Genomic DNA, 26,298 nt, shown 5'->3' with positions numbered 1-26,298 from the left:
ATGTCCTGCACGACCGATTATGTGTATTCTTTTAAAAATGTTATTCAACCTTTATTTGAGCAGGGAGCCCATTGAGACCAAGGTCTCTTTTACCAGGGAGCCCTGCATACACACAGTTTACAACCATACATCACACACACAAAATTACAACATAATAAAACACGATCAAGAAACACATTTTTCAACAAAGAGGTCCTCAATCAAAACTTTAAACCTGAGCGGCACCAGAGCAACCAACAGAAACGTCCAGCAGTGAGATGCACCAACAACTAAAAGCGGTTTGACCAAGTTTATGGAGACCCGGTGAGTTGGTATTGGAGTAGCGCTCTATGTGGTGTATTTCTATGTGTGAACGGGTCTCGGTCTTCAGTGCTCTATGTGGTGTATTTCTGTGTGTAAACGGGTCCAGGTCTATGTGGTGTATTTCTATGTGTGAACGGGTTCAGGTCTAGGTGGTGTATTTCTATGTGTGAACGGGTCCAGGTCTAGGTGGTGTATTTCTATATGTGAACGGGTCCAGGTCTAGGTGGTGTATTTCTATGTGTGAACGGGTTCAGGTCTAGGTGGTGTATTTCTATATGTGAACGGGTCCAGGTCTAGGTGGTGTATTTCTATATGTGAACGGGTCCAGGTCTAGGTGGTGTATTTCTATGTGTGAACGGGTTCAGGTCTAGGTGGTGTATTTCTATATGTGAACGGGTCCAGGTCTAGGTGGTGTATTTCTATGTGTGAACGGGTCCAGGTCTAGGTGGTGTATTTCTATGTGTGAACGGGTCCAGGTCTAGGTGGTGTATTTCTATGTGTGAACGGGTCCAGGTCTAGGTGGTGTATTTCTATGTGTGAACGGGTCCAGGTCTAGGTGGTGTATTTCTATGTGTGAACGGGTCCAGGTCTAGGTGGTGTATTTCTATGTGTGAACGGGTCCAGGTCTAGGTGGTGTATTTCTATGTGTGAACGGGTCCAGGTCTAGGTGGTGTATTTCTGTGTGTGAACGGGTCTCGTCGGTCCTTTCTACACGCGTCTCGTCGGGTTAGCTCGTGTCCGACCGCAGGGAACCAACCGGAGAAGATGCCATCGAAAATAATAACGGCAGAGGAGCAGACAGACGGGGAGGACGGGGCGGGCGGCGGGGCGGGCAGCGGGGCGCCGAAGGTGAGCAAATCTACCGACGAACGGTTCTGTTTTAACTAAACAAAGATCCGGAACCTTCCGCCAGCTGCCGCCAGTCCACCACCGACACGCGTGGCGCCGCAGCAGAGCAGTTTAACTCATTATTACAATAACAGGATCGTTATAACGAGGTAGTAACGCGTTGAATGACAGCTGGTAGAGAGATGTCGTTGCTTGCTTCATTATTAAAAATGTAATTTAAATGTAAATTGTCTCCAGATGCTTTTTAAGATTATGTAAATTGCAGCCATCAGAGGCACGTGTTGAGCCTCTCCCGACCCACGTGTTGCTGATCTGCGACTCATGTGGATGAAGTTTGTTAATGAGCCGCATCCTGATGACGTACCTCTGTAGGCGCAGCCTGATGACGTACCTCTGTAGGCGCAGCCTGATGACGTATCTCTGTAGGCGCAGCCTGATGACGTATCTCTGTAGGCGCAGCCTGATGAGGTGTATCTAACTCGCTGTTTTGTGTCGTGCAGAGAAAGAGTCTTTGTCAGACACACAGTCACGGTGTGCGGATCTGTTTCATCCACTCCCAGCAACATTACTGTTACTGCATGTATAACTACAACACACCGCTCTTACATTGGTACAGGTTAGCAACCTGTGTGTGAAGAGTCTGTGTGTTGATGAGAAGGTGTGTGTTGATGACAGAAGGTGTGTGTATTACTGATGTCAATAACACACAGGACATTCAAAACAAACTAGCAGTTATTTGTCCCTTAGTAATGGGTGAGTCACTTTATTTATAGAAAATAAAGGAGAAGACCAAGGATGGGAAGAAAGTGAAGAAGATGAAGCTGGAGGTTGAAGAGGAAGCAGAGTGTGAGCCTCCCCCGCCCAAGAAGAAGAAGAAGGAGAAGAAGATGGACCAAGCTGACACCAATGGGACCCTGGACTGTCATCCAGACAACAACACACCTGAGGTAACTAACAGTGTTGCTGTTTAAAGGTTATTATTTGGAGTCAGGGTTAGGGTTAGGGTCAGGGTTAGTCCTACTGTTAGTCCCACTGTTTTTATTGGATAAAGATAGAGGAGAAAGACAGGAAGTATGGAGGAGAGGGTGTGTCAGCAGGGCATGGGCTGGATTCTAACCCATGCCCACATAGGCATACGTGTGCACTGTAGGCCGTGGTGCTAAACCACTGGACCACCCCATGCCACGGTACTGGTACCAGACCTCTGGACCACCCCAGGCCACGGTACTGGTACCAGACCTCTGGACCACCCCAGACCACGGTACTGGTACCAGACCTCTGGACCACCCCATGCCACGGTACTGGTACCAGACCTCTGGACCACCCCAGGCCACGGTAACAGTGTTACATGTTAACATGGTGCCCTTCCTTGGTTGTGCTCTGAGTTAGAACTGTAACCGCGGTGTCCTGCTCTGTCGTTTCCACAGAAGAAGAAGAAAAAGAAAAAAGAGAAGAAGACACCTGGTGAAGAGGAGGTGAACAAAGCTTCACCTCAGACTAACGGACATTCCACAGCCACCACCCCCTCCCAGACCCCAGCCCAGACCCCGGCCCAGACCCCCGCCCAGTCCAGCGATGACTCTGACACAGAGAAGGACACTGTGAGTCTCTATTCATCACTCATCATGTTGTCATTATTAGAATCCCTGCCATCGCTCTGCTGTGGAAGGGAAATGTAGTTTGTTATTTTTTTACACAGCATTTGTAGCATTTTTAGTGTGTTAGCATGTTGGAGTGGTTTGCCCTCTGCTCTTGTAGGCCAGTACTGCATAGAGCTGCTCTGTGTGGTTCTAGAAGAGCTGTAGAGGTATCGAGAAACTCTGATAGAGCAGTAAGGTTTGGAGAAGCTCTATTAGAGGGTTTAAATGTAAAACATCTGTTCCCTTCTTCTAGGAGACTCAGGAACAGAAAGATGGAGCCTTTTCTAACTTCAGAATCTCTCCCAACACCATCAAAATACTGCAAGGTAATTACCCAGATCAGCCACTAGAGGGCTCTATGAGGCTGACACGGACTAGACGTGAGTTACCAATCTGTCGAGTGTTAACTGGGAAAATGGTGCAGTTCATCCCTTGGCCACAGGGGACACATTACACCTTTTTATTTTTATTACCTCTTAATCCTACCTTCCCGCCCCCCTCCAGCACGAGGCGTGAGCTACCTGTTTGATATCCAGGTGAAGACTTTCAACTCGGTGTACGAGGGGAAGGATGTGATTGGCCAAGCCAGAACAGGAACAGGAAAGACATTGGCCTTCGCCATCCCATTGGTGGAGAAACTACAGGCTGACCCTCATGACAACAGGCGTGGCAGGGCCCCCAAGGTACGGCTCCTACACCCTGTGTGTGTGTGTGTGTGTGTGTGTGTGTGTGTGTGTGTGTGTGTGTGTGTGTGTGGTCACTAACAGTGTGCCCTCTCTAGGTTCTGGTTCTGGTTCCAACCAGAGAGCTGGCCATTCAGGTGTCCAAGGACTTCAAGGACATCGCTAAGAAACTCTCTGTCACCTGTTTCTACGGTGGCAGCTCCTACCATCCACAACGTAATAGTTGCCCCTCTATAATCCTCTATATGACTCTATATGACTCTATATGACTCTATATGACTATATATGACTCTATATGACAATATGCTCAGATAATTGTCCATCTTGAAAGAATTACTGATCAAATCACATGTTCTTTGTCATGTACAGAACCAGTCAAAAGTTTGGACACACCTTCTCATTCAATGGTTTTCTTTATTTTTTTTTATTATTTTCTACATTGTAGATTAATATTGAAGACATCAAAACTATGAAGGAACACATGGAATTATGTAGTAAACAAAAAAGTGTTAAACAAACCAGAATATGTTTTATATTTTAGATTCTTCAATGTAGCCACCTTTTGCTTTGATGACAGCTTTGCACACTCTTGGCATTCTCTCAATCAGCTTCATGAGGTAGGCACCTGGAATGGTTTTCCAACAGTCCTGAAGGAGTTCCCAGAGGTGCTGAGCACTTGTTGCCTGCTTTGCCTTCACTCTGCAGTCCAACTCATCCCAAACCGTCTCAATTGGGTTTAGGTCGGGTGATTGTGGAGGCCAGGTCATCTGACGCAGCACTCCATCACTCTCCTTCTTGGTCAGATAGCCCTTACATAGCCTGGAGGTGGGTTTGGTCAGATAGTCCTTACATAGCCTGGAGGTGTGTTTGGGGTCATTGTCCTGTTGAAAAACAAATGATGGTCCCACTAAGCGCAAACCAGATGGGATGGCATGTCGCTGCAGAATGCTGTGGTAGCCATGTTGGTTTATGTGTCTTGAATTTTGAATAAATCACCAACAGTGTCACCAGCAAAGCACCGTCACACCTCCTCCTCCATGCTTCATGGTGGGAACCACACATGTAGAAACCATCCACTCACTCAGGGTGGAACCAAAAATCTCAAATTTGGACTCATCAGACCACAGTACAGATTTCCACTGGTCTAATGTCCATTCCTTGTGTTTCTTGGCCCAAGAAATTCTCTTCTTGTTGTTCTTCCTCAGTAGTGGCTTCTGATTCACGCAGTCTCCTCTGAACAGTTGATGTTGAGATGTGTCTGCGACTTGAACTCTGTGAAGCATTTATGTGAGCTCTAATCTGAGGTGCTGTTAATTAGCGATTTTGAGGCTGGTAACTCTAATGAACTTATCCTCTGCAGCAGAGGTAACTCTTGGTCTTCCTTTCCTGGGGCAGTCCTCATGAGAGCCGGTTTCATCATAGCTTTGATGGTTTTCATGACTGCACTTGAGGATACATTCAAAGTTCTTGAAATTTTCCGGATTGACTGACCTTCATGTCTTAAAGTAATGATGGTCTGTCGTTTCTCTTTACTTTGCACAACACAACTGATGGTCTCAAACACATTAAGAAGGCAAGAAATTCCACAAATTAACTCAAGGCAATTGACAAGGCACGCCTGTTAATTGAAAACCATTCCAGGTGCCTACCTCATGAATCTGATTGAGAGAATGCCAGAAGTGTGCAAAGCTGTCATCAAAGCAAAAAGTGGCTACTTTGAAGAATCTAAAATATAAAACATATTCTGATTTATTTAACACTTTTTTGTTTACTACATAATTCCATATGTGTTTTTTCATAGTTTTGATGTCTTCAGTACTAATCGACAATGTAGAAAATAAGAAAAACCATTGAATGAGAAGGTGTGTCTGAACGTTTGACTGGTTCTGTATATCTCATCCACCCGTAACTGATACAGTGAAATGCTTTGGGATCTTTCTCCTCGATCAACAACAGTCGACAACAATCAACAATCAGTCATACAATATAATGTAGTAATAAAACACATACAGGATGCTGATTATCAGGTGTGTCTCCCCCTAGTGGACGCGATTCGCAGTGGCGTGGACATCCTGGTGGGGACCCCGGGTCGCATCAAGGACCACCTCCAGAACAACAAGCTGGACCTGTCCCTGCTGAAGCATGTGGTGCTGGACGAGGTGGACCAGATGCTGGACATGGGCTTCGCTGAGCAGGTGGAGGAGATCCTGGCTGCCTCCTACCAGAGAGGTGATGACACGTATAGCATAGCATCAACAATAGCATCCAATACATACGATAGCATACTGTCTACCTGTCTGTCTGTCTGTCTAAAACCTAACCTGTCTGTCTGTCTGACTGATAGACAGACAGGTTAGGATTGAGACAGTCAGTCTGTCTCGTCTGTCCATCTGTCTGTCTCAACCCTAACCTGTCTGTCTGTCTTAACCTGTCTGTCTGTTTCCAGAGGGTGAGATCAACCCCCAGACGCTGCTGTTCTCTGCCACCTGCCCCCCCTGGGTCTACGAGGTGGCCAAGAAGTACATGACCCCTGCCTTCCAACACGTCGACCTGATCGGCAAGAAGACCTCCAAGGCCGCCACCACCGTGGAGGTAGGGGGCCGCAATCAGACAGCCAATCAGATCACATATTATTGGTCACGTACATGGCATACACTCGTACGTGGTGTAGTGAAATGCTTGTGGTAATCTCCTAGCAACAATGAAACAAACCAACAACTCAGTACAACAAGAATCAAACAATGACAGGGTGACATCCACATGATCACATGATCATCGCCACCTCCGTCATTCAACCAGCATTCATTCAGTTCATTTTATTGACGGTTGATGGTTTCATCTTTATCTTAAGCGTTTTTACGTTGACTCTGTATGTCAACGTGACTGCCGTGTGCGGGGGTTGCCACATTCTTCAAGAGTGTCTTCGGGCGACGGTCATTTCCAAGAGTTGCTTAACTTTCTACAGAAACCAACGACTTTGTTCCACATGGAAGAGTCCAGACCAGTTTTGACTTCCACAAAGACAGCAGTGGAATCTCCTCCTCTGCTGTCTGCCAGCCTCACAGATCAGAGTAGCTTGTCTGTGACTGTAGCCAAAGCTACAGGAGCCTTACCCCCCCGCCCCCGCCCCAACCAACCCCGAGGCTGTTATTTAGCCGTTCCTGGCTGGCGTTCAGCAGTCATATCAGGTTACTTCTTACTAACTGGAAGTTACCTGACGTTCTCTGGTGCCAAAAACAACAACACATCGATGCCAGAGGAGAACAAACACACACACACACACACACACACAGACAAACTGGTTTATCTAGCAGAGAGATTCCCTTAGTTTTAAGAAACTAAAAAGTGTTTGATTCCTGTTCCCATCTGCCTCTGTCCAGCTGCTGCTAGCGAACTGACTGGTCCTTATCTAACGTGTGTGTGTGTGTGTGTGTGTGTGTGTGTGTGTGTGTGTGTGTGTGTGTGTGTGTGTGTGTGTGTGTGAGCAGCACCTGGCCATAGCTTGCCACTGGTCCCAGCGGGCGGCTGTGATAGGTGATGTGGTGCAGGTGTACTCTGGTAGTCATGGACGCACCATCGTCTTCTGTGAGACCAAGAAGGACGCCAACGAACTGTCTCTGAACTCCTCCATCAAACAGGTACCCTCCTCCCTTCATCCCTCTCTCCCTCCTCCCTTCATCCCTCTCTCCCTCCTCCCTCTCTCCCTCCTCCCTTCATCCCTCTCTCCCTCCTCCCTTCATCCCTCTCTCCCTCCTCCCTTCATCCCTCTCTCCTTCCTCCCTTCATCCCTCTCTCCCTCCTCCCTTCATCCCTCTCTCCTTCCTCCCTTCATCCCTCTCTCCCTCCTCCCTTCATCCCTCTCTCCCTCCTCCCTCCTCCCTTCATCCCTCTCTCCCTCCTCCCTCTCTCCCTCCACCCTTTCTTGAACGCCTCCATCAAACAGGTATGTTACCCTCCTTCTCTTCCTCCCTTCCTCTCCCTCCCCTCCCCTCCTCCCCTCCTCCCCTCCTCCCTCCATCTACCTTTGTTTGTTTGTAATGGCAGTTACATCAGTAGAGTTGTGGAGGACGTCTGGTTGTGTTGCCAGGGGTGATGGTGGATGTCTGGTTGTGTTGCCAGGGGTGATGGAGGATGTTGTGTTTCTCTGTAATGGCATCAGTAGGATGGTGATGGAGGATGTTGTGTTTCTCTGTAATGGCATCAGTAGGATGGTGATGGAGGATGTTCTGTGTGTTCCAGAGCGCTCAGTGTCTCCATGGAGACATCCCTCAGAAGCAGAGGGAGATGACTCTGAAGGGGTTCAGGAACGGGACGTTTGAGGTTCTCGTGGCGACCAACGTGGCTGCCAGGGGATTGGACATCCCTGAGGTGGACCTGGTGGTGCAGAGCTCCCCGCCCAAGGTACGCAGTCACATGACTAGATCATCTGGTTTTCTTGATCTTTATTGACTGCCACGTGTTTTATGTGGTATTTACTTTGCAACAATGGCTACAAAATGATTTTTTATGCATTTTTGGTGAATAAAGCCACCCGTGGCACTCTAGAATGTTGACTCTTTTATTCACCCTCGGCTCCATCTCCTCCCCCATCCATCCAGGATGTAGAGTCATACATCCACAGGTCTGGCAGGACGGGCAGGGCTGGCAGGATGGGCATCTGCATCTGTTTCTACCAACGCAAAGAGGAGGAGCAGCTCAGATACGTGGAGAACAAAGCTGTGAGTCCAACCTACAAACCATCTATACACCATCTATAGACCATCTATACACCATCAAAACACCATCTATACACCATCTATAGACTATACACCATCTATACACCATCAGTAGACTATACACCATCTATACACCATCAGTAGACTATACACCATCTGTAGACTGTACACCATCTATAGACTGTACACCATCTATAGACTGTACACCATCTATATACCATCTATAGACTATACACCATCTATACACCATCTATAGACTATACACCATCTGTAGACTGTACACCATCTATATACCATCTATAGACTATACACCATCTATACACCATCTATAGACTGTACACCATCTGTAGACTGTACACCATCTATAGACCATCCATACCAGACCACCCAACATGTCTGTTTGTTAGACGTCTGTATGACGTTGAGCTGTTTGTTTTCAGGGCATCACGTTTAAACGAGTGGGCGTGCCCACCTCCAATGACATCATCAAGTCGTCCAGTAAAGATGCCGTCAAGTCAGTAACCGCTTCACACCGGGGGCGGGGCGGGGGGGGGTGGGGTCTCTGATGCTGTGTACGTCTGATTTTGTGTGAGGAGTGGTAACCCTGACCCTCCCCCCCCCCAGGTATCTAGACTCCGTCCCTCACACCGCCATCGAGTATTTCCGGGCGTCGGCGGAGACGCTGATAGCTGAGCGTGGCGCGGTGACGGCTCTGGCTGCTGCCTTGGCACACATCTCTGGAGCCACGGCCCTGGAACAGAGGTCCCTCCTCAACTCTGACTCTGTGAGTTAACCCTAAACCAACCCTAACCCAGCCCTAACCCTGGACCAGAGGTCCCTCCTCAACTCTGACTCTGTGAATTAACCCTAACCCTAACCCAGCCCTAACCCAGCCCTAACCCTGCCCTAACCCAACCCTAACCCAGCCCTAACCCTAACCCAGCCCTAACCCAGCCCTAACCCTGGAACAGGGGTCCCTCCTCAACTCTGACTCTGTGAGTTAACCCTAACCCAGTCCTAACCCAGCCCTAACCCTAACCCAGCCCTAACCCTGGACCAGAGGTCCCTCCTCAACTCTGTGAGTGGTTAACCCTAACCCAGCCCTAACCCTAACCCAGCCCTAACCCTGGACCAGAGGTCCCTCCTCAACTCTGTGAGTGGTTAACCCTAACCCAGCCCTAACCCAGCCCTAACCCAGGAACAGAGGTCCCTCCTCAACTCTGACTCTGTGAGTTAACCCTAACCCAGCCCTAACCCTGGAACAGAGGTCCCTCCTCAACTCTGTGAGTGGTTAACCCTAACCCAGCCCTAACCCAGCCCTAACCCTAGCCTACCTTCTAACCCTAGCCTATTTGACCATGTGTGTGTCCTCTCCATGTTCCATGTTGTAACGTGTGTGTGTGTGTGTGTGTGTGTGTGTGTGTGTGTGTGTGTGTGTGTGTGTGTGTGTGTGTGTGCGTGCGTGCGTTCCAGGGCTACACCACCATGACGATGAGCTGCTCTCAGGAGCTCCACAACATCGGCTACGCGTGGCGGGGCCTCAAGGAGCAGCTGGGAGAGGAGGTGGACAACCAGATCCAGAGGATGACCTTCCTCAAGGGCAAGATGGTACGCATGCTTCACACACACCTTCACACACCTTTACACACCTTCACACACCTTCACACACCTTTACACGTGCATTCCCCTGCTTTAGGAGCAGCAAGACTACGATTAAGATCAGATGAGATGTGTGAGATTTGTTTTCATATTTTTGCGTAGTGCATCCTACTGTGAGTGAGACTGACTAGGTTCAACCTGACTGATTTTGAATAGAAACATTAAGGCTTTAAACTGGTTTTGATTGTTCTCTTTCTGTGAAGGGGGTCTGTTTTGATGTTCCTGCGGACAAAGTGAAGGAGTACCAAGTAAGTAGAGAGCCCATCACTGGTCACTGTAGCATGTAGCCTATAGCATGTATCTGTAGCATGTAACATGTATCTGTAGCATGTATCTGTAGCATGTATCTGTAGCATGTAACATGTATCTGTAGCATGTAACATGTATCTGTAGCATGTATCTGTAGCATGTAACATGTAGCTGTAGCATGTATCTGTAGCATGTATCTGTAGCATGTATCTGTAGCATGTATCTGTAGCATGTATCTGTAGCATGTAACATGTATCTGTAGCATGTAACATGTATCTGTAGCATGTAACATGTAGCTGTAGCATGTAACATGTATCTGTAGCATGTATCTGTAGCATGTAACATGTATCTGTAACATGTATCTGTAGCATGTAACATGTATCTGTAGCATGTAACATGTATCTGTAGCATGTAACATGTAGCTGTAGCATGTAACATGTAGCTGTAACATGTATCTGTAGCATGTAACATGTATCTGTAGCATGTATCTGTAGCATGTATCTGTAGCCTTAGCTTTGATGAGGTAGGTTTGTCAAAGGCCAGTGTCTGTGAAGTGGTTTATAGCAGAGAGGCAGAGCTGGGTTAAATACCTGTTTTTCTTTAGCATTTTTGTTACGCTTCATTTAGCTGTTCCATAGGTGTCAGTATAACAGACAGACTCAACCAAGCACAGCATGTGACTCAGGTCTACTGGTGTGATATCCTCAAACAGCTTTCTGCACGGTGGGCACTTTCCACAGCCTAGCCCAGCCTGGTGGTCCAGCCTAGCATGACTGACGCTACAGACTCACCTTACACAACTTCGTGTGGATAGACGTGTGTCCAGTAGAAACGCAGAGATGGCAATGTTGTCATGGTCACCTGACTCCTCCTGTGTTCGTATAGGATGCCTGGCAGGATGGTCGCCGGTGGCAACTGGCCATCGCCATGGAGCTGCCCGATCTGGAGGAGAAGCAGTTTGCCGACCGTGGCAACCGTGGGTTCGGAGGTCGCGGGTTCGGAGGTCGCGGCGGTGGAGGACGGTCTTTTGGCGGTGGTCGTGGCAACGGCGGTTTCCGGAATGGCGGCGGAGGCAACTGGCGAGGAGACGCCCAGAAACGCACCCACACCCGAGCATTTGATTATTAGCCCCTCCCCCTCTCCTCTGGACTGATCTGGCCCTCGGTCTGTTCCGAGACTGGCGGCCATCTTTACTGATGGCGGTGTGCTCCCAGGCTGACGGCCATCTTTACTGATGGCAGTCTGCTGTGAGACCGACGGCCATTTTTCAGATCTGGGTCGAAAAGTCTTTGAAATGTTTTCAAATACTTTTCAAGTTGCTTGATGGAGCTCTCTTGGCACAGTGGAACCAGTAGAACGGTCTTAAGCCCAGGCTGTCCTGCGGGCCAAGCGGGCTCTCTCGACCGTACCTCAAGTATCTCAGTGTTTCAGATGCTGTTCACCTCTGGTCTGCTTGACTTCAACATCAAGGAAAACTCCTCCCCTCCCCGGACCTGGGTGTCAGTCTGCTGACAGCCATTTTGTACCGACGGCCATTTTGTTCTGGTGTTTGGGGAACCGACTGTTACCTTGCGCTGGGACGTATACCCCCGAAACATGTATGAGCTGATTGCTTTGCAATTGCATATTGAAGTACCTGTATCTGTATAAGCCCATTCATTTGAATGTGTCATTAAAGGTGACCTGATCAAACTGTGGTCTGTTGTTCTTCATTTTATCATTTGCTTCATACACTTTACCATGCGGGGCGTTTCGAGTGGTAATTCTCATGAGAAGTTTCTAGAAAAGTCAGTTGTAAAGAAAATAACTCTAGAAAATAGTGTGTTGATACAAAGTTTAATAAAAGGCAAACATTTCCAGAGAAATTAAAAACCAGCAGTACTTCTACATTCATGACGTGTTCAGGTCAGCCCTGTCTCATCATGGCTTGATGTTTATATCCACACAGGCTTGGTTGAGGTCTCAGAGTATCGTCCTATAGGGATGGTCGTTGCTGAGTGTATCGTCCTATAGGGATGGTCGTTGCTGAGTGTATCGTCCTATAGGGATGGTCGTTGCTGAGTGTATCGTCCTATAGGGAGACGGCGTGTGTTTCCTTATTGCCGTTGCTGTCTGTCAGTGTGTCACAGTCCATCTGTAGAGGATATCCCAGGTAGTTCAGGTCCTCACAGTAGCGGTCGTCCCAGGTGCAGGAGGTTGGTCTCCAGCCTCTGTGATCACCTGACTGGCCCCAGTGGTCCAGAGACGACAGGTGGTCAACGATCTGCAGGGGCAAACATCACCTGGTTAGGAAGGTCCTTTCAATGTGCTGTAGGCCTCTGTACACATACTAGCACATCACTCACCACACGTGTTTCATACCATTCCTCATTCCATTGCATGCATTACAAAGAGCCTGTCCTCCGATTTCTACCTCCTCCAGCCTCCCCTGACACTGTGACTCTTATTACTTTGATGATACGTATGTCTGATAGCTTTAATGCAGAGCTGTGAATGAGGCTCATAATGACCTCTAACCCCAACCCTAACCCCAACCCTAACCCCAACACTAACACCAACACTAACACTAACCCCAACACTAACCCCAACACTAACACTAACCCCAACACTAACACCAACACTAACACTAACCCCAACACTAACACTAACCCCAACACTAACACTAACCCCAACACTAACACTAACCCCAACACTAACACTAACACTAACCCCAACACTAACACTAACACTAACCCCAACACTAACCCCAACACTAACACTAACCCCAACACTAACACTAACACTAACCCCAACACTAACACTAACACTAACCCCAACACTAACACTAACACTAACCCCAACACTAACCCTAACCCCAACACTAACCCTAACCCCAACACTAACACTAACCCCAACACTAACACTAACACTAACCCCAACACTAACCCTAACCCCAACACTAACACTAACCCCAACACTAACCCCAACACTAACACTAACCCCAACACTAACACTAACACTAACCCCAACACTAACCCCAACACTAACACTAACCCCAACACTAACACTAACACTAACCCCAACACTAACACTAACCCCAACACTAACACTAACACTAACCCTAACCCCAACACTAACACTAACACTAACCCCAACACTAACACTAACACTAACCCCAACACTAACACTAACACTAACACTAACCCCAACACTAACACTAACACTAACCCCAACACTAACACTAACACTAACCCTAACCCCAACACTAACACTAACACTAACCCCAACACTAACCCTAACCCCAACACTAACACTAACACTAACCCCAACACTAACCCCAACACTAACACTAACCCCAACACTAACACTAACACTAACCCCAACACTAACCCCAACACTAACACTAACCCCAACACTAACACTAACACTAACCCCAACACTAACACTAACACTAACACTAACACTAACCCCAACACTAACACTAACCCCAACACTAACACTAACACTAACCCCAACACTAACACTAACACTAACCCCAACACTAACACTAACACTAACCCCAACACTAACACTAACCCCAACACTAACCCCAACACTAACCCCAACACTAACACTAACACTAACCCCAACACTAACCCCAACACTAACACTAACACTAACCCCAACACTAACCCCAACACTAACACTAACACTAACCCCAACACTAACCCCAACACTAACACTAACACTAACCCCAACACTAACCCCAACACTAACACTAACCCCAACACTAACACTAACACTAACCCCAACACTAACACTAACACTAACACTAACCCCAACACTAACACTAACCCCAACACTAACACTAACACTAACCCCAACACTAACACTAACACTAACCCCAACACTAACACTAACACTAACCCCAACACTAACCCCAACACTAACACTAACACTAACCCCAACACTAACACTAACACTAACACTAACCCCAACACTAACACTAACACTAACCCCAACACTAACACTAACACTAACCCCAACACTAACACTAACACTAACACTAACCCCAACACTAACACTAACACTAACCCCAACACTAACCCTAACACTAACCCCAACACTAACACTAACACTAACCCCAACACTAACCCCAACACTAACACTAACACTAACACTAACCCCAACACTAACCCCAACACTAACACTAACACTAACCCCAACACTAACACTAACACTAACACTAACACTAACACTAACCCCAACACTAACACTAACCCCAACACTAACCCCAACACTAACACTAACCCCAACACTAACACTAACCCCAACACTAACCCCAACACTAACACTAACCCTAACCCTAACACTAACACTAACCCCAACACTAACACTAACACTAACCCCAACACTAACCCCAACACTAACCCCAACACTAACCCCAACACTAACACTAACCCCAACACTAACACTAACACTAACCCCAACACTAACACTAACACTAACACTAACACTAACCCCAACACTAACACTAACCCCAACACTAACACTAACCCCAACACTAACCCCAACACTAACACTAACCCCAACACTAACACTAACCCCAACACTAACCCCAACACTAACACTAACCCTAACCCTAACACTAACACTAACCCCAACACTAACACTAACACTAACCCCAACACTAACCCTAACCCCAACACTAACACTAACACTAACCCCAACACTAACCCCAACACTAACCCCAACACTAACCCTAACCCCAACACTAACCCCAACACTAACCCCAACACTAACACTAACACTAACCCCAACACTAACACTAACACTAACACTAACACTAACACTAACCCCAACACTAACACTAACACTAACCCCAACACTAACCCCAACACTAACACTAACCCCAACACTAACACTAACACTAACCCCAACACTAACACTAACACTAACACTAACACTAACCCCAACACTAACACTAACACTAACCCCAACACTAACACTAACACTAACCCCAACACTAACCCCAACACTAACCCCAACACTAACACTAACACTAACCCCAACACTAACACTAACACTAACCCCAACACTAACACTAACACTAACCCCAACACTAACACTAACACTAACCCCAACACTAACACTAACACTAACCCCAACACTAACACTAACACTAACCCCAACACTAACACTAACACTAACACTAACACTAACCCCAACACTAACCCCAACACTAACCCCAACACTAACCCCAACACTAACACTAACACTAACCCCAACACTAACACTAACCCCAACACTAACACTAACACTAACCCCAACACTAACACTAACCCCAACACTAACACTAACCCCAACACTAACACTAACACTAACCCCAACACTAACACTAACCCCAACACTAACACTAACACTAACCCCAACACTAACACTAACCCCAACACTAACACTAACACTAACCCCAACACTAACCCCAACACTAACACTAACCCCAACACTAACACTAACACTAACCCCAACACTAACCCTAACCCCAACACTAACACTAACACTAACCCCAACACTAACACTAACACTAACCCCAACACTAACACTAACCCCAACACTAACACTAACACTAACCCCAACACTAACACTAACCCCAACACTAACACTAACACTAACCCCAACACTAACACTAACCCCAACACTAACACTAACACTAACCCCAACACTAACCCCAACACTAACACTAACCCCAACACTAACACTAACACTAACACTAACCCCAACACTAACCCTAACCCCAACACTAACACTAACACTAACCCCAACACTAACACTAACACTAACCCCAACACTAACACTAACACTAACCCCAACACTAACCCCAACACTAACACTAACCCCAACACTAACACTAACCCCAACACTAACACTAACACTAACCCCAACACTAACACTAACCCCAACACTAACACTAACCCCAACACTAACACTAACCCCAACACTAACACTAACACTAACCCCAACACTAACACTAACACTAACCCCAACACTAACCCCAACACTAACACTAACCCCAACACTAACACTAACCCCAACACTAACACTAACACTAACCCCAACACTAACACTAACCCCAACACTAACACTAACCCCAACACTAACCCCAACACTAACACTAACCCCAACACTAACACTAACACTAACACTAACCCCAACACTAACACTAACACTAACACTAACCCCAACACTAACCCCAACACTAACACTAACCCCAACACTAACACTAACACTAACCCCAACACTAACACTAACACTAACCCCAACACTAACCCCAACACTAACACTAACCCCAACACTAACACTAACACTAACCCCAACACTAACACTAACCCCAACACTAACCCCAACACTAACACTAACACTAACCCCAACACTAACACTAACACTAACCCCAACACTAACACTAACACTAACACTAACACTAACCCCAACACTAACACTAACACTAACCCCAACACTAACACTAACACTAACCCCAACACTAACACTAACACTAACCCCAACACTAACACTAACACTAACACTAACACTAACCCCAACACTAACACTAACACTAACCCCAACACTAACACTAACACTAACACTAACACTAACCCCAACACTAACACTAACACTAACCCCAACACTAACACTAACACTAACCCCAACACTAACACTAACACTAACCCCAACACTAACACTAACACTAACACTAACACTAACCCCAACACTAACACTAACACTAACACTAACACTAACCCCAACACTAACACTAACACTAACACTAACACTAACCCCAACACTAACACTAACACTAACCCCAACACTAACCCCAACACTAACACTAACCCCAACACTAACACTAACACTAACCCCAACACTAACACTAACACTAACCCCAACACTAACACTAACACTAACACTAACACTAACCCCAACACTAACACTAACACTAACCCCAACACTAACACTAACACTAACCCCAACACTAACACTAACACTAACCCCAACACTAACACTAACACTAACACTAACACTAACCCCAACACTAACACTAACACTAACCCCAACACTAACACTAACACTAACCCCAACACTAACCCCAACACTAACACTAACCCCAACACTAACCCCAACACTAACCCCAACACTAACACTAACACTAACCCCAACACTAACACTAACACTAACCCCAACACTAACACTAACACTAACACTAACACTAACCCCAACACTAACACTAACACTAACCCCAACACTAACACTAACACTAACCCCAACACTAACACTAACACTAACCCCAACACTAACACTAACACTAACACTAACCCCAACACTAACACTAACACTAACCCCAACACTAACACTAACACTAACACTAACACTAACCCCAACACTAACACTAACACTAACCCCAACACTAACCCCAACACTAACACTAACCCCAACACTAACACTAACACTAACCCCAACACTAACACTAACACTAACCCCAACACTAACACTAACACTAACACTAACACTAACCCCAACACTAACACTAACACTAACCCCAACACTAACACTAACACTAACCCCAACACTAACACTAACACTAACCCCAACACTAACACTAACACTAACACTAACACTAACCCCAACACTAACACTAACACTAACCCCAACACTAACACTAACACTAACCCCAACACTAACCCCAACACTAACACTAACCCCAACACTAACCCCAACACTAACACTAACCCCAACACTAACACTAACACTAACCCCAACACTAACACTAACCCCAACACTAACACTAACACTAACCCCAACACTAACCCCAACACTAACACTAACCCCAACACTAACACTAACCCCAACACTAACACTAACACTAACCCCAACACTAACACTAACCCCAACACTAACCCCAACACTAACACTAACCCCAACACTAACACTAACCCCAACACTAACACTAACCCCAACACTAACACTAACACTAACCCCAACACTAACACTAACCCCAACACTAACCCCAACACTAACCCCAACACTAACACTAACCCTAACACTAACACTAACCCCAACACTAACACTAACCCCAACACTAACACTAACCCCAACACTAACACTAACACTAACCCCAACACTAACCCCAACACTAACACTAACCCCAACACTAACACTAACACTAACCCCAACACTAACCCCAACACTAACACTAACCCCAACACTAACCCCAACACTAACACTAACACTAACCCTAACCCCAACACTAACCCCAACACTAACCCCAACACTAACACTAACCCCAACACTAACCCCAACACTAACCCCAACACTAACACTAACCCCAACACTAACACTAACACTAACCCCAACACTAACCCCAACACTAACACTAACCCCAACACTAACACTAACACTAACCCCAACACTAACCCCAACACTAACACTAACCCCAACACTAACCCCAACACTAACACTAACACTAACCCCAACACTAACACTAACACTAACCCCAACACTAACACTAACACTAACCCCAACACTAACCCCAACACTAACACTAACCCCAACACTAACCCCAACACTAACACTAACACTAACCCTAACCCCAACACTAACCCCAACACTAACCCCAACACTAACACTAACCCCAACACTAACCCCAACACTAACACTAACACTAACACTAACCCCAACACTAACCCCAACACTAACCCCAACACTAACACTAACCCCAACACTAACACTAACCCCAACACTAACCCCAACACTAACACTAACCCCAACACTAACACTAACCCCAACACTAACCCCAACACTAACACTAACCCCAACACTAACCCCAACACTAACCCCAACACTAACACTAACCCCAACACTAACCCTAACCCCAACACTAACCCCAACACTAACACTAACCCCAACACTAACACTAACCCCAACACTAACACTAACCCCAACACTAACCCCAACACTAACACTAACCCTAACCCCAACACTAACCCCAACACTAACCCTAACCCCAACACTAACCCCAACACTAACCCTAACCCCAACACTAACACTAACCCCAACACTAACACTAACCCCAACACTAACCCCAACACTAACACTAACACTAACCCTAACCCCAACACTAACCCCAACACTAACCCCAACACTAACACTAACCCCAACACTAACCCCAACACTAACCCCAACACTAACACTAACCCCAACACTAACCCCAACACTAACCCCAACACTAACACTAACACTAACCCCAACACTAACCCCAACACTAACACTAACCCCAACACTAACACTAACACTAACCCCAACACTAACCCCAACACTAACACTAACCCCAACACTAACCCCAACACTAACACTAACACTAACCCCAACACTAACACTAACACTAACCCCAACACTAACACTAACACTAACCCCAACACTAACCCCAACACTAACACTAACCCCAACACTAACCCCAACACTAACACTAACACTAACCCTAACCCCAACACTAACCCCAACACTAACCCCAACACTAACACTAACCCCAACACTAACCCCAACACTAACACTAACACTAACACTAACCCCAACACTAACCCCAACACTAACCCCAACACTAACACTAACCCCAACACTAACACTAACCCCAACACTAACACTAACCCCAACACTAACCCCAACACTAACCCCAACACTAACCCTAACCCCAACACTAACCCCAACACTAACACTAACCCCAACACTAACACTAACCCCAACACTAACCCCAACACTAACCCTAACCCCAACACTAACCCCAACACTAACCCTAACCCCAACACTAACACTAACACTAACCCCAACACTAACCCCAACACTAACACTAACCCTAACCCCAACACTAACACTAACCCTAACCCCAACCCTAACCCCAACCCCAACACTAACACTAACCCTAACCCCAACACTAACACTAACCCTAACCCCAACCCTAACCCCAACCCCAACACTAACACTAACCCTAACCCCAACACTAACCCTAACCCCAACCCTAACACTAACATCCACAACTCTGAGGTGAACTTGGAATGTCAGCGTACCTTGAATACAGCCTCTGCTTGCTCCTGGTTCTCTGTGGTCGTGTCTGAGATACCTGGACAAGCAAAACAAGAACATTTCAGATGGTATTGCAGGAAATAAATCAGTCGCATGAGATTGAGATACTTCAGGTATTGTGTGCAATTGTTGACTGTCTCTGTGAGTGAGCTGTATTGTGGAGTTAGCTTGGCTGTAGGGTTAGGGTTGAGGTTAGGGTTGGGGTTAGGGTTGCAGCTCTCACCGCGTATCTGAGGTGTGAGGGGGGTCTGGTAGAGAGAAAATGGCTGCTCTGCCGTCCTCTCCTGCTTCACAGGGTTGTAACCAGGGAAACTGTCTCCGTCTGAGATGTGAAACATTCCGCCAGGACTCAGAACAGCTTGTCCTTCTCGGTAACGACTCAGCGCCTCTGTAGAGGGAGGAGGGAGGAGGAATGATTGGAAGACTATTTTCCCAGACCTAGATTAAGCCTTGTCATACACTGAAGGGTATTTATAATGGAGACTCTCCATTGAAGGTGCATTTTAGTCCAGGAGTAGGCTTAATCTGTGTCTGGAAAACCGGTCCTGAGATTTATCTGTTGTTAGACTCAGGGCTGGTTTCCCAGACTTAAATTAAGCTCTCAAGGCCAGTTCCTCAGACCTAGATTAATCTAAGTCCCAGACTAAAAAGTATCTTTATTAGAGAATCTTCTTTGACAATAGTACCACCTGGACACAGACCTGTGAACGTGTCCAGGGGGGGGCAGCCATGGGCCCTGGGCTCTGAGAGCCTGTTGAGGGGGGGGCAGCCCTGGGTCCTGGACTCTGAGAAAGACGTCTGTCTGTGCCTGACCACCAGGTCTGCCTGCTGCTGAGGGGCTACAGAGAAACACAAAGACATCAGGACACAAAAATATCAGGACACAGAGAGGAACACAGAGACATCAGGACACAGAGACATCAGGACACAGAGACATCAGGACACAGAGAGGAACACAGAGACATCAGGACACAGAGACATCAGGACACAGAGACATCAGGAAACAGAGAGGAACACAGAGACATCAGGACACAGAGACACTAATACATTTGGGATTGAGTGGTGAAGCCTGTTCTCCATGCTAAGTAACTTTACGTTTAATCTTGTTTAAAGCAGTGTGCTATTGGTAGCTTGTGTATTTTGCTGTGGCTATCCTGCCTTCAGCTCTGGGCCCTAGTTTCTATTGAAAGCCATCTGTTTGAAGCCAATTGCTGTCAATCTCCAGTGGGAGGGCCTGGCACTATCCTGCAAGGTATTTTAACTGCTGCTCAGCTTGGACCAGGACTAATACATTTGGGATTGAGTGGTGAAACCTGTCTGGTCATTAACTGATCGTTAGGTGGGAGGGGCTGCAACCCTGCTAGTCATCAGCAATCACAGAATCTGCATTTCTATCATGACGATCATAGAGCGACAGCCTCTGAGCCTCCTGACACAAAGACAAAGGAGTCAATCTGTGGAGTCCATCGAGGAAGGCCTGAGAGGAAGGAAGGCCTGAGAGGAAGGAAGGCCTGAGAGGAAGGCCTGGGAGGTCAAACTACTAAGTATTTTTTCTATTAGTTTATTTTTTTCACTACTCTGTATGTATTGAGTACTACCTACATCTTGTATTGCCCACAAACCCTCTATCTCTATACCGGCAAATATCACAATGTGCTTCTTCCCCATTCCTGTTATTTCATCCCTCAGGAGGACACATCGACACTACACCTCCACCCGCAACCCTTCCAATCTAATCTACCCACCATGCTCATCTGACCACAACCTCACTGTCGCGGGAGGACTTTGGAACTGCCAGTCAGCGGTCCGGAAAGCAGAGGCTATCTCAGCCTATGCCTGCTTCATGTCCCTCCACTTCCTTGCCCTCACAGAGACATGAATTACACCTGATAACACAGCTACTCCAGCAGCCCTCTGATGCCTACTCCTTTTTCTCATTCTCCTAGACTCTCTGGTCGAGGGGAAGGAACAGGACTCCTCATCTCACCTAAGTGGTCACATAATGTCCTTCCCCTGTCACACCTGTCCATATCCACCTTTGAATTCCATGCTGTTTCTGTCACCTCCCCTGTCAAACTTCACATTGTTGTTATCTATCGTCCACCAGGTCAGCTTGGCTACTTCTTAGATGAGATGGATGTCCTTCTCAGTTTCTTCCCTGAGGACGGCACACCGCTCACACTACTGGGTGACTTCAACATCCAGTCGGAGAAGCTTCACTCGTCTGGAGTACTTGACCTCCTTCGGCCTTACCCTGTCCCACTCTCCTCCGACTCATAAGGCAGGCAATCAGCTCGACCTTGTCTTCACCAGATCCTCCCATACCTCCAACCTTACTGTTACCCCTCTTCCGGTTTCTTCATTTTGTATCCTTCTCCCTTCCTCTCAAATCCTCCCCCTCCCAGTCAGTCTCTATCCACACTGTATCCTCTTGTCACAACCTGCGTACCCTCTCCCTCACCGCTCTCTCTTCCTCTGTCTTATCCCTCCTACCCTCTGTTATCCTTCTCCCTTCTATCCACTGATGCAGCCTCCTCCACCCTCCTGTCCACTCTTTCCTCATCCTTCGACTCTCTCCACAGTCCACACTGTCCACTGTCCACAGACCTCAAGGTCGGCACAATCCTCTCCACGCGCTCCTTGGCTGTCTGAAACCCTGCAAGCTTGTAGAATAGGGCTCTGGGCAACTGAGAGGAAATGGAGAAAAACCGGCCTCCCTGATGACCTAGAACCTTATCTCTCTCTCCTCCTCAACTACACCTCATCTGCATCAGCTGCTAAAGCTTCTTACTACCATTCCAAAATTCAATCCTCTGTCTCAAACCCAAGGAAACTGTTCTCCACATTTTCCTCACTCCTCAACCCACCTCCTCCCCCTCCTCCCTACTCCCTCCTCCCTGTCTGCGAATGACTTTGTCACCTAAAAGAAGGTTGATGACATTAGCAGCTCTTTCCCTCTGACTCTCGCCAACACTGCTACCTCTCCCCCCAAACCCACTGTGCTACACCCGGTCTCTGGTTCATCAGCTTTTTCCCCCCTCTCCCCTGATGATATTCAAAAACTGGTCACATCCAAGCGGGCAACCACCTGCCCCCTCGATCCTATCCCCTCCCCCTTTCTCCAATCCATCTCCAAAGACCTCCTTCCGTTCCTTACCACCTTAATCAATTCCTCTCTATCCACAGAATCTGTCCCAGCGGCCTTCAAGACAGCCAGAGTCAAACCTCTTCTCAAGAAACCAACTCTTGACCCGTCTGCTGTACATAACTACAGACCGGTATCCCTTCTCTCCTTCTTATCTAAAACCCTTGAACGTGCTGTCTCTAACCAACTGTCTCACTACCTCCTTCAGAACAACCTCCTTGACCCTCACCAATCCGGGTTTAAGGCTGGGCACTACTGGGACTGCTCTCTTTGCTCTCACAGAGGCCCTCCACTCTGCTCGAGCTTCCTCCCTCTCCTCTGTTCTCATTCTTCTGGACCTGTCTGCTGCATTCGACACAGTAAACCACCCCATCCTTCTCTCCACCCTCTCAGAATTGGGCATCTCTGGCTCTGCACTCTCCTGGTTTGCATCCTACCTGGCCGATCGCTCTTACCAGGTGATGTGGAGAGGATCACTGTCCTCTCCATGAGCCCTCACCACTGGGGTCCCCCAGGGCTCCTTGGGCCCTTACTGTTCTCCTTCTATACCAAATCTCTTGGCTCTGTAATTTCCTCACATGGTTTCTCCTACCACTGCTAAGCAGATGACACTCAACTCTTTCTCTCTTTCTCCCCTTCTGACTCAGATGGCAACACGTGTCTCTGCGTGTCTTGCAGACATTTCTGCTTGGATGTCAGCCCACCACCTCAAGCTCAACCTTAACAAGACTGAGCTGCTCTTCCTCACGGGGAAAGCCTGCCCTCTCCAAGACTTCTCCATCACAGTAGAGAACTCTACTGTGACCTCCTCTCATACAGCCAAGAACCTTGGGGTGATCCTTGACAACCACTTATCCTGTGTGGCGAACATCACAGCGACAGCACGCTCCTATAGATTCTTCCTCTACAACATCAGAAGGATACGTCCATTCCTCACCAGAGAAGCAGCACAACTTTTGGTCCAAACACTTGTGATCTCTCACCTTGACTACTGCAATGCACTCTTGACCGGTCTCCTTCTGTTCAAAGTAGGTGACAAACTCATCGGCAGACAGAGAAGAGGGAGGAGGGGGAGGAGGAGGGTTGAGGAGTGAGGAAAATGTGGAGAATAGTTTCCTTGTGTTTGAGACAGAGGATTGAATTTTGGAATAGTAGTATAAAGCTTTAGCAGCTGATGCAGATGAGGTGTAGTTGAGGAGGAGAGAGAGATAAGGGTCTAGATCATCAGGAAGGCCATTTCCTCTCAGCCCCCGAGAGCCCTATTCTACAAGCTTGCAAGGTTTCAGACAGCCAGGGAGCGCGAGGAGTGGATGGTGCCGGCCTTGAGATCTGTGGACAGAGAGAGTTGAAGGATGAGGAGAGAGAGGACAGGAGGGTGGAGGAAGCTGCATCAGTGGAAAGAAGGGAGAAGGATTCAACTGAGGGTTGAGATAAGACAGAGGAAGAGAGAGCGGTGATGAGAAATGATGATCAGAAACCGGAAGAGGGGTAACAGTAAAGTTGGAGGTATGGGAGGATCTTGTGAAGACAAGGTCGAGCTGATTGCCTTATGAGTCGGAGGAGAGTGGGACAGGGTAAGGCCGAAGGAGGAGAGAAGGTCAAGTGCTCCAGACGAGTGAAGCTTCTCCAACTGGATGTTGAAGTCCCCCAATATTGTGAGCGGTGTGCCGTCCACAGGGAAGAAGCTGAGAAGGACATCCATCTCATCTAAGAAGTGGCCAAGCTGACCTGGAGGATGATAGATAACAACAATGTGAAGTTTGACAGGGGAGGTGATAGAAACAGCAGGGAATTCAAAGGTGGAAATGGACAGGTGTGACAGGGGAAGGACATTATGTGACCACTTAGGTGAGATGAGGAGTCCTGTTCCTCCTCCTCGACCAGAGAGTCTAAGGGAATGAGAAAAGGAGTAGGCATCAGAGAGGGCTGCCGGAGTAGCTGTGTTTTCCGGTGTAATCCATGTCTCTGTGAGAGCAAGGAAGTGGAGAGACATGAAGCAGGCATAGGCTGAGATAGCCTCTGCTTTCCGGACCGCTGACTGGCAGTTCCAGAGTCCTCACAAGACAGTGAGCATGGTGGGTAGATTAGATTGGAAGGGTTGCGGGTGGAGGTGTAGCGTCGATGTGAAATAACAGGAATGGGGAGAAAGCACATTGTGATTTTTTGCCGGTATAGAGGGAGAGGGTTAGTGGGAATAATATAGGTCGGCTCAATACACTCAGGGTAATGAAGAAATTATCAAAATAGAATAAAAATGCTTAGTAGTTTGGCCTTCCTCTCAGGCCTTCCTCTCAGGCCTTCCTTCCTCTCAGGCCTTCCTTCCTCTCAGGCCTTCCTTCCTCTCAGGCCTTCCTCTCAGGCCTTCCTCGATGGACTCCACAGATAGACTCCTTTGTCTTCGTGTCAGGAGGCTGTCGCTCTGTGATCGTCACAATCTAAATTCAGATTCTGTGATTGCTGATGACTAGCAGGGTAGAAGCCCCTCCTACCTGATGATCAGTTAACGACCAGACAGGTTTCACCACTCAATCCCAAATGTATTAGTCCTGGTCCAAGGTGAGCAGGAGTTAAATACCTGGCAGGATAGTGTCAGGCCCTCCCACTGGAGATTGACAGCACTTCACAGCAATGGGCTTCAAACAGGTGGCTTTCAATAGAAACTACTTATCAGAGCTTAAGGCAGGATAGCCACAACAAAACAAACAACTCAACAGCACTTTGATTAGAACAAGATTAAACTAATTTACTCAGACTGGAGAACAGGCTTCACCACTCACTCAATCTCAAATGTATTGTCGGTGTGTGTGTGTGTGTGTGAGGGTGTGTGACTGTGTGTGGGGGGGTCTCAAGATCATCACCTTTCCTGCGTTTGTTGCCCCTCCTGACAGGCAGCATCATGTAGACCCTGATGGCGTCTGTGCCTTTCTTCCTGCTCTGCTCCTGCAGCTCCTTCACGTCAGCCAGGGAGTTCA

At 47.3% G+C, this 26,298-nt stretch overlaps 2 protein-coding genes across 3 annotated transcripts in view; one reads left to right on the top strand and one right to left on the bottom strand.

Annotated features, from left to right (window-relative positions):
- The first annotated feature begins 992 nt into the window (after positions 1 to 992).
- ddx21 (DEAD (Asp-Glu-Ala-Asp) box helicase 21) lies at positions 993 to 11,790 on the top strand. The gene is made up of 16 exons (XM_083672233.1): positions 993 to 1,152; positions 1,926 to 2,099; positions 2,580 to 2,753; positions 3,046 to 3,118; positions 3,297 to 3,475; positions 3,574 to 3,691; positions 5,519 to 5,704; positions 5,922 to 6,067; positions 6,964 to 7,113; positions 7,715 to 7,876; positions 8,074 to 8,193; positions 8,631 to 8,704; positions 8,815 to 8,974; positions 9,664 to 9,798; positions 10,053 to 10,097; positions 10,984 to 11,790. Exons 1-16 carry the CDS (start codon positions 1,069 to 1,071, stop codon positions 11,224 to 11,226), a joined length of 2,223 nt encoding a protein of 740 aa, XP_083528359.1. The 5' UTR covers positions 993 to 1,068; the 3' UTR covers positions 11,227 to 11,790.
- A 127-nt stretch (positions 11,791 to 11,917) lies between these two features.
- irf1a (interferon regulatory factor 1a) overlaps positions 11,918 to 26,298 on the bottom strand; it is a 19,653-nt gene continuing 5,272 nt past the window's right edge. The window contains exons 4-9 of one of the 2 annotated variants that reach the window (XM_083672235.1): positions 26,185 to 26,298; positions 20,883 to 21,020; positions 20,405 to 20,569; positions 20,166 to 20,218; positions 12,179 to 12,361; positions 11,918 to 12,146 (exon numbers count right to left, since the gene is read on the bottom strand). The exon at positions 26,185 to 26,298 is cut by the window's right edge and continues 66 nt beyond it. In XM_083672235.1, coding sequence (XP_083528361.1) covers positions 12,138 to 12,146; positions 12,179 to 12,361; positions 20,166 to 20,218; positions 20,405 to 20,569; positions 20,883 to 21,020; positions 26,185 to 26,298 — 662 coding nt within the window. In that variant the 3' untranslated portion in view covers positions 11,918 to 12,137. Of the gene's footprint in view, positions 12,362 to 20,165; positions 20,219 to 20,404; positions 20,570 to 20,882; positions 21,021 to 26,184 lie in introns of both variants that reach the window. The other variant, XM_083672234.1, reaches the window with a different exon arrangement.

The sequence above is a fragment of the Argentina silus genome (genome assembly GCF_951799395.1).
Source record: "Argentina silus genome assembly, chromosome: 6".
Lineage (NCBI taxonomy): Eukaryota > Metazoa > Chordata > Actinopteri > Argentiniformes > Argentinidae > Argentina > Argentina silus.
Note: the sequence above shows the minus strand (reverse complement) of the source record. Positions and strands in the feature narration are given on the sequence as shown.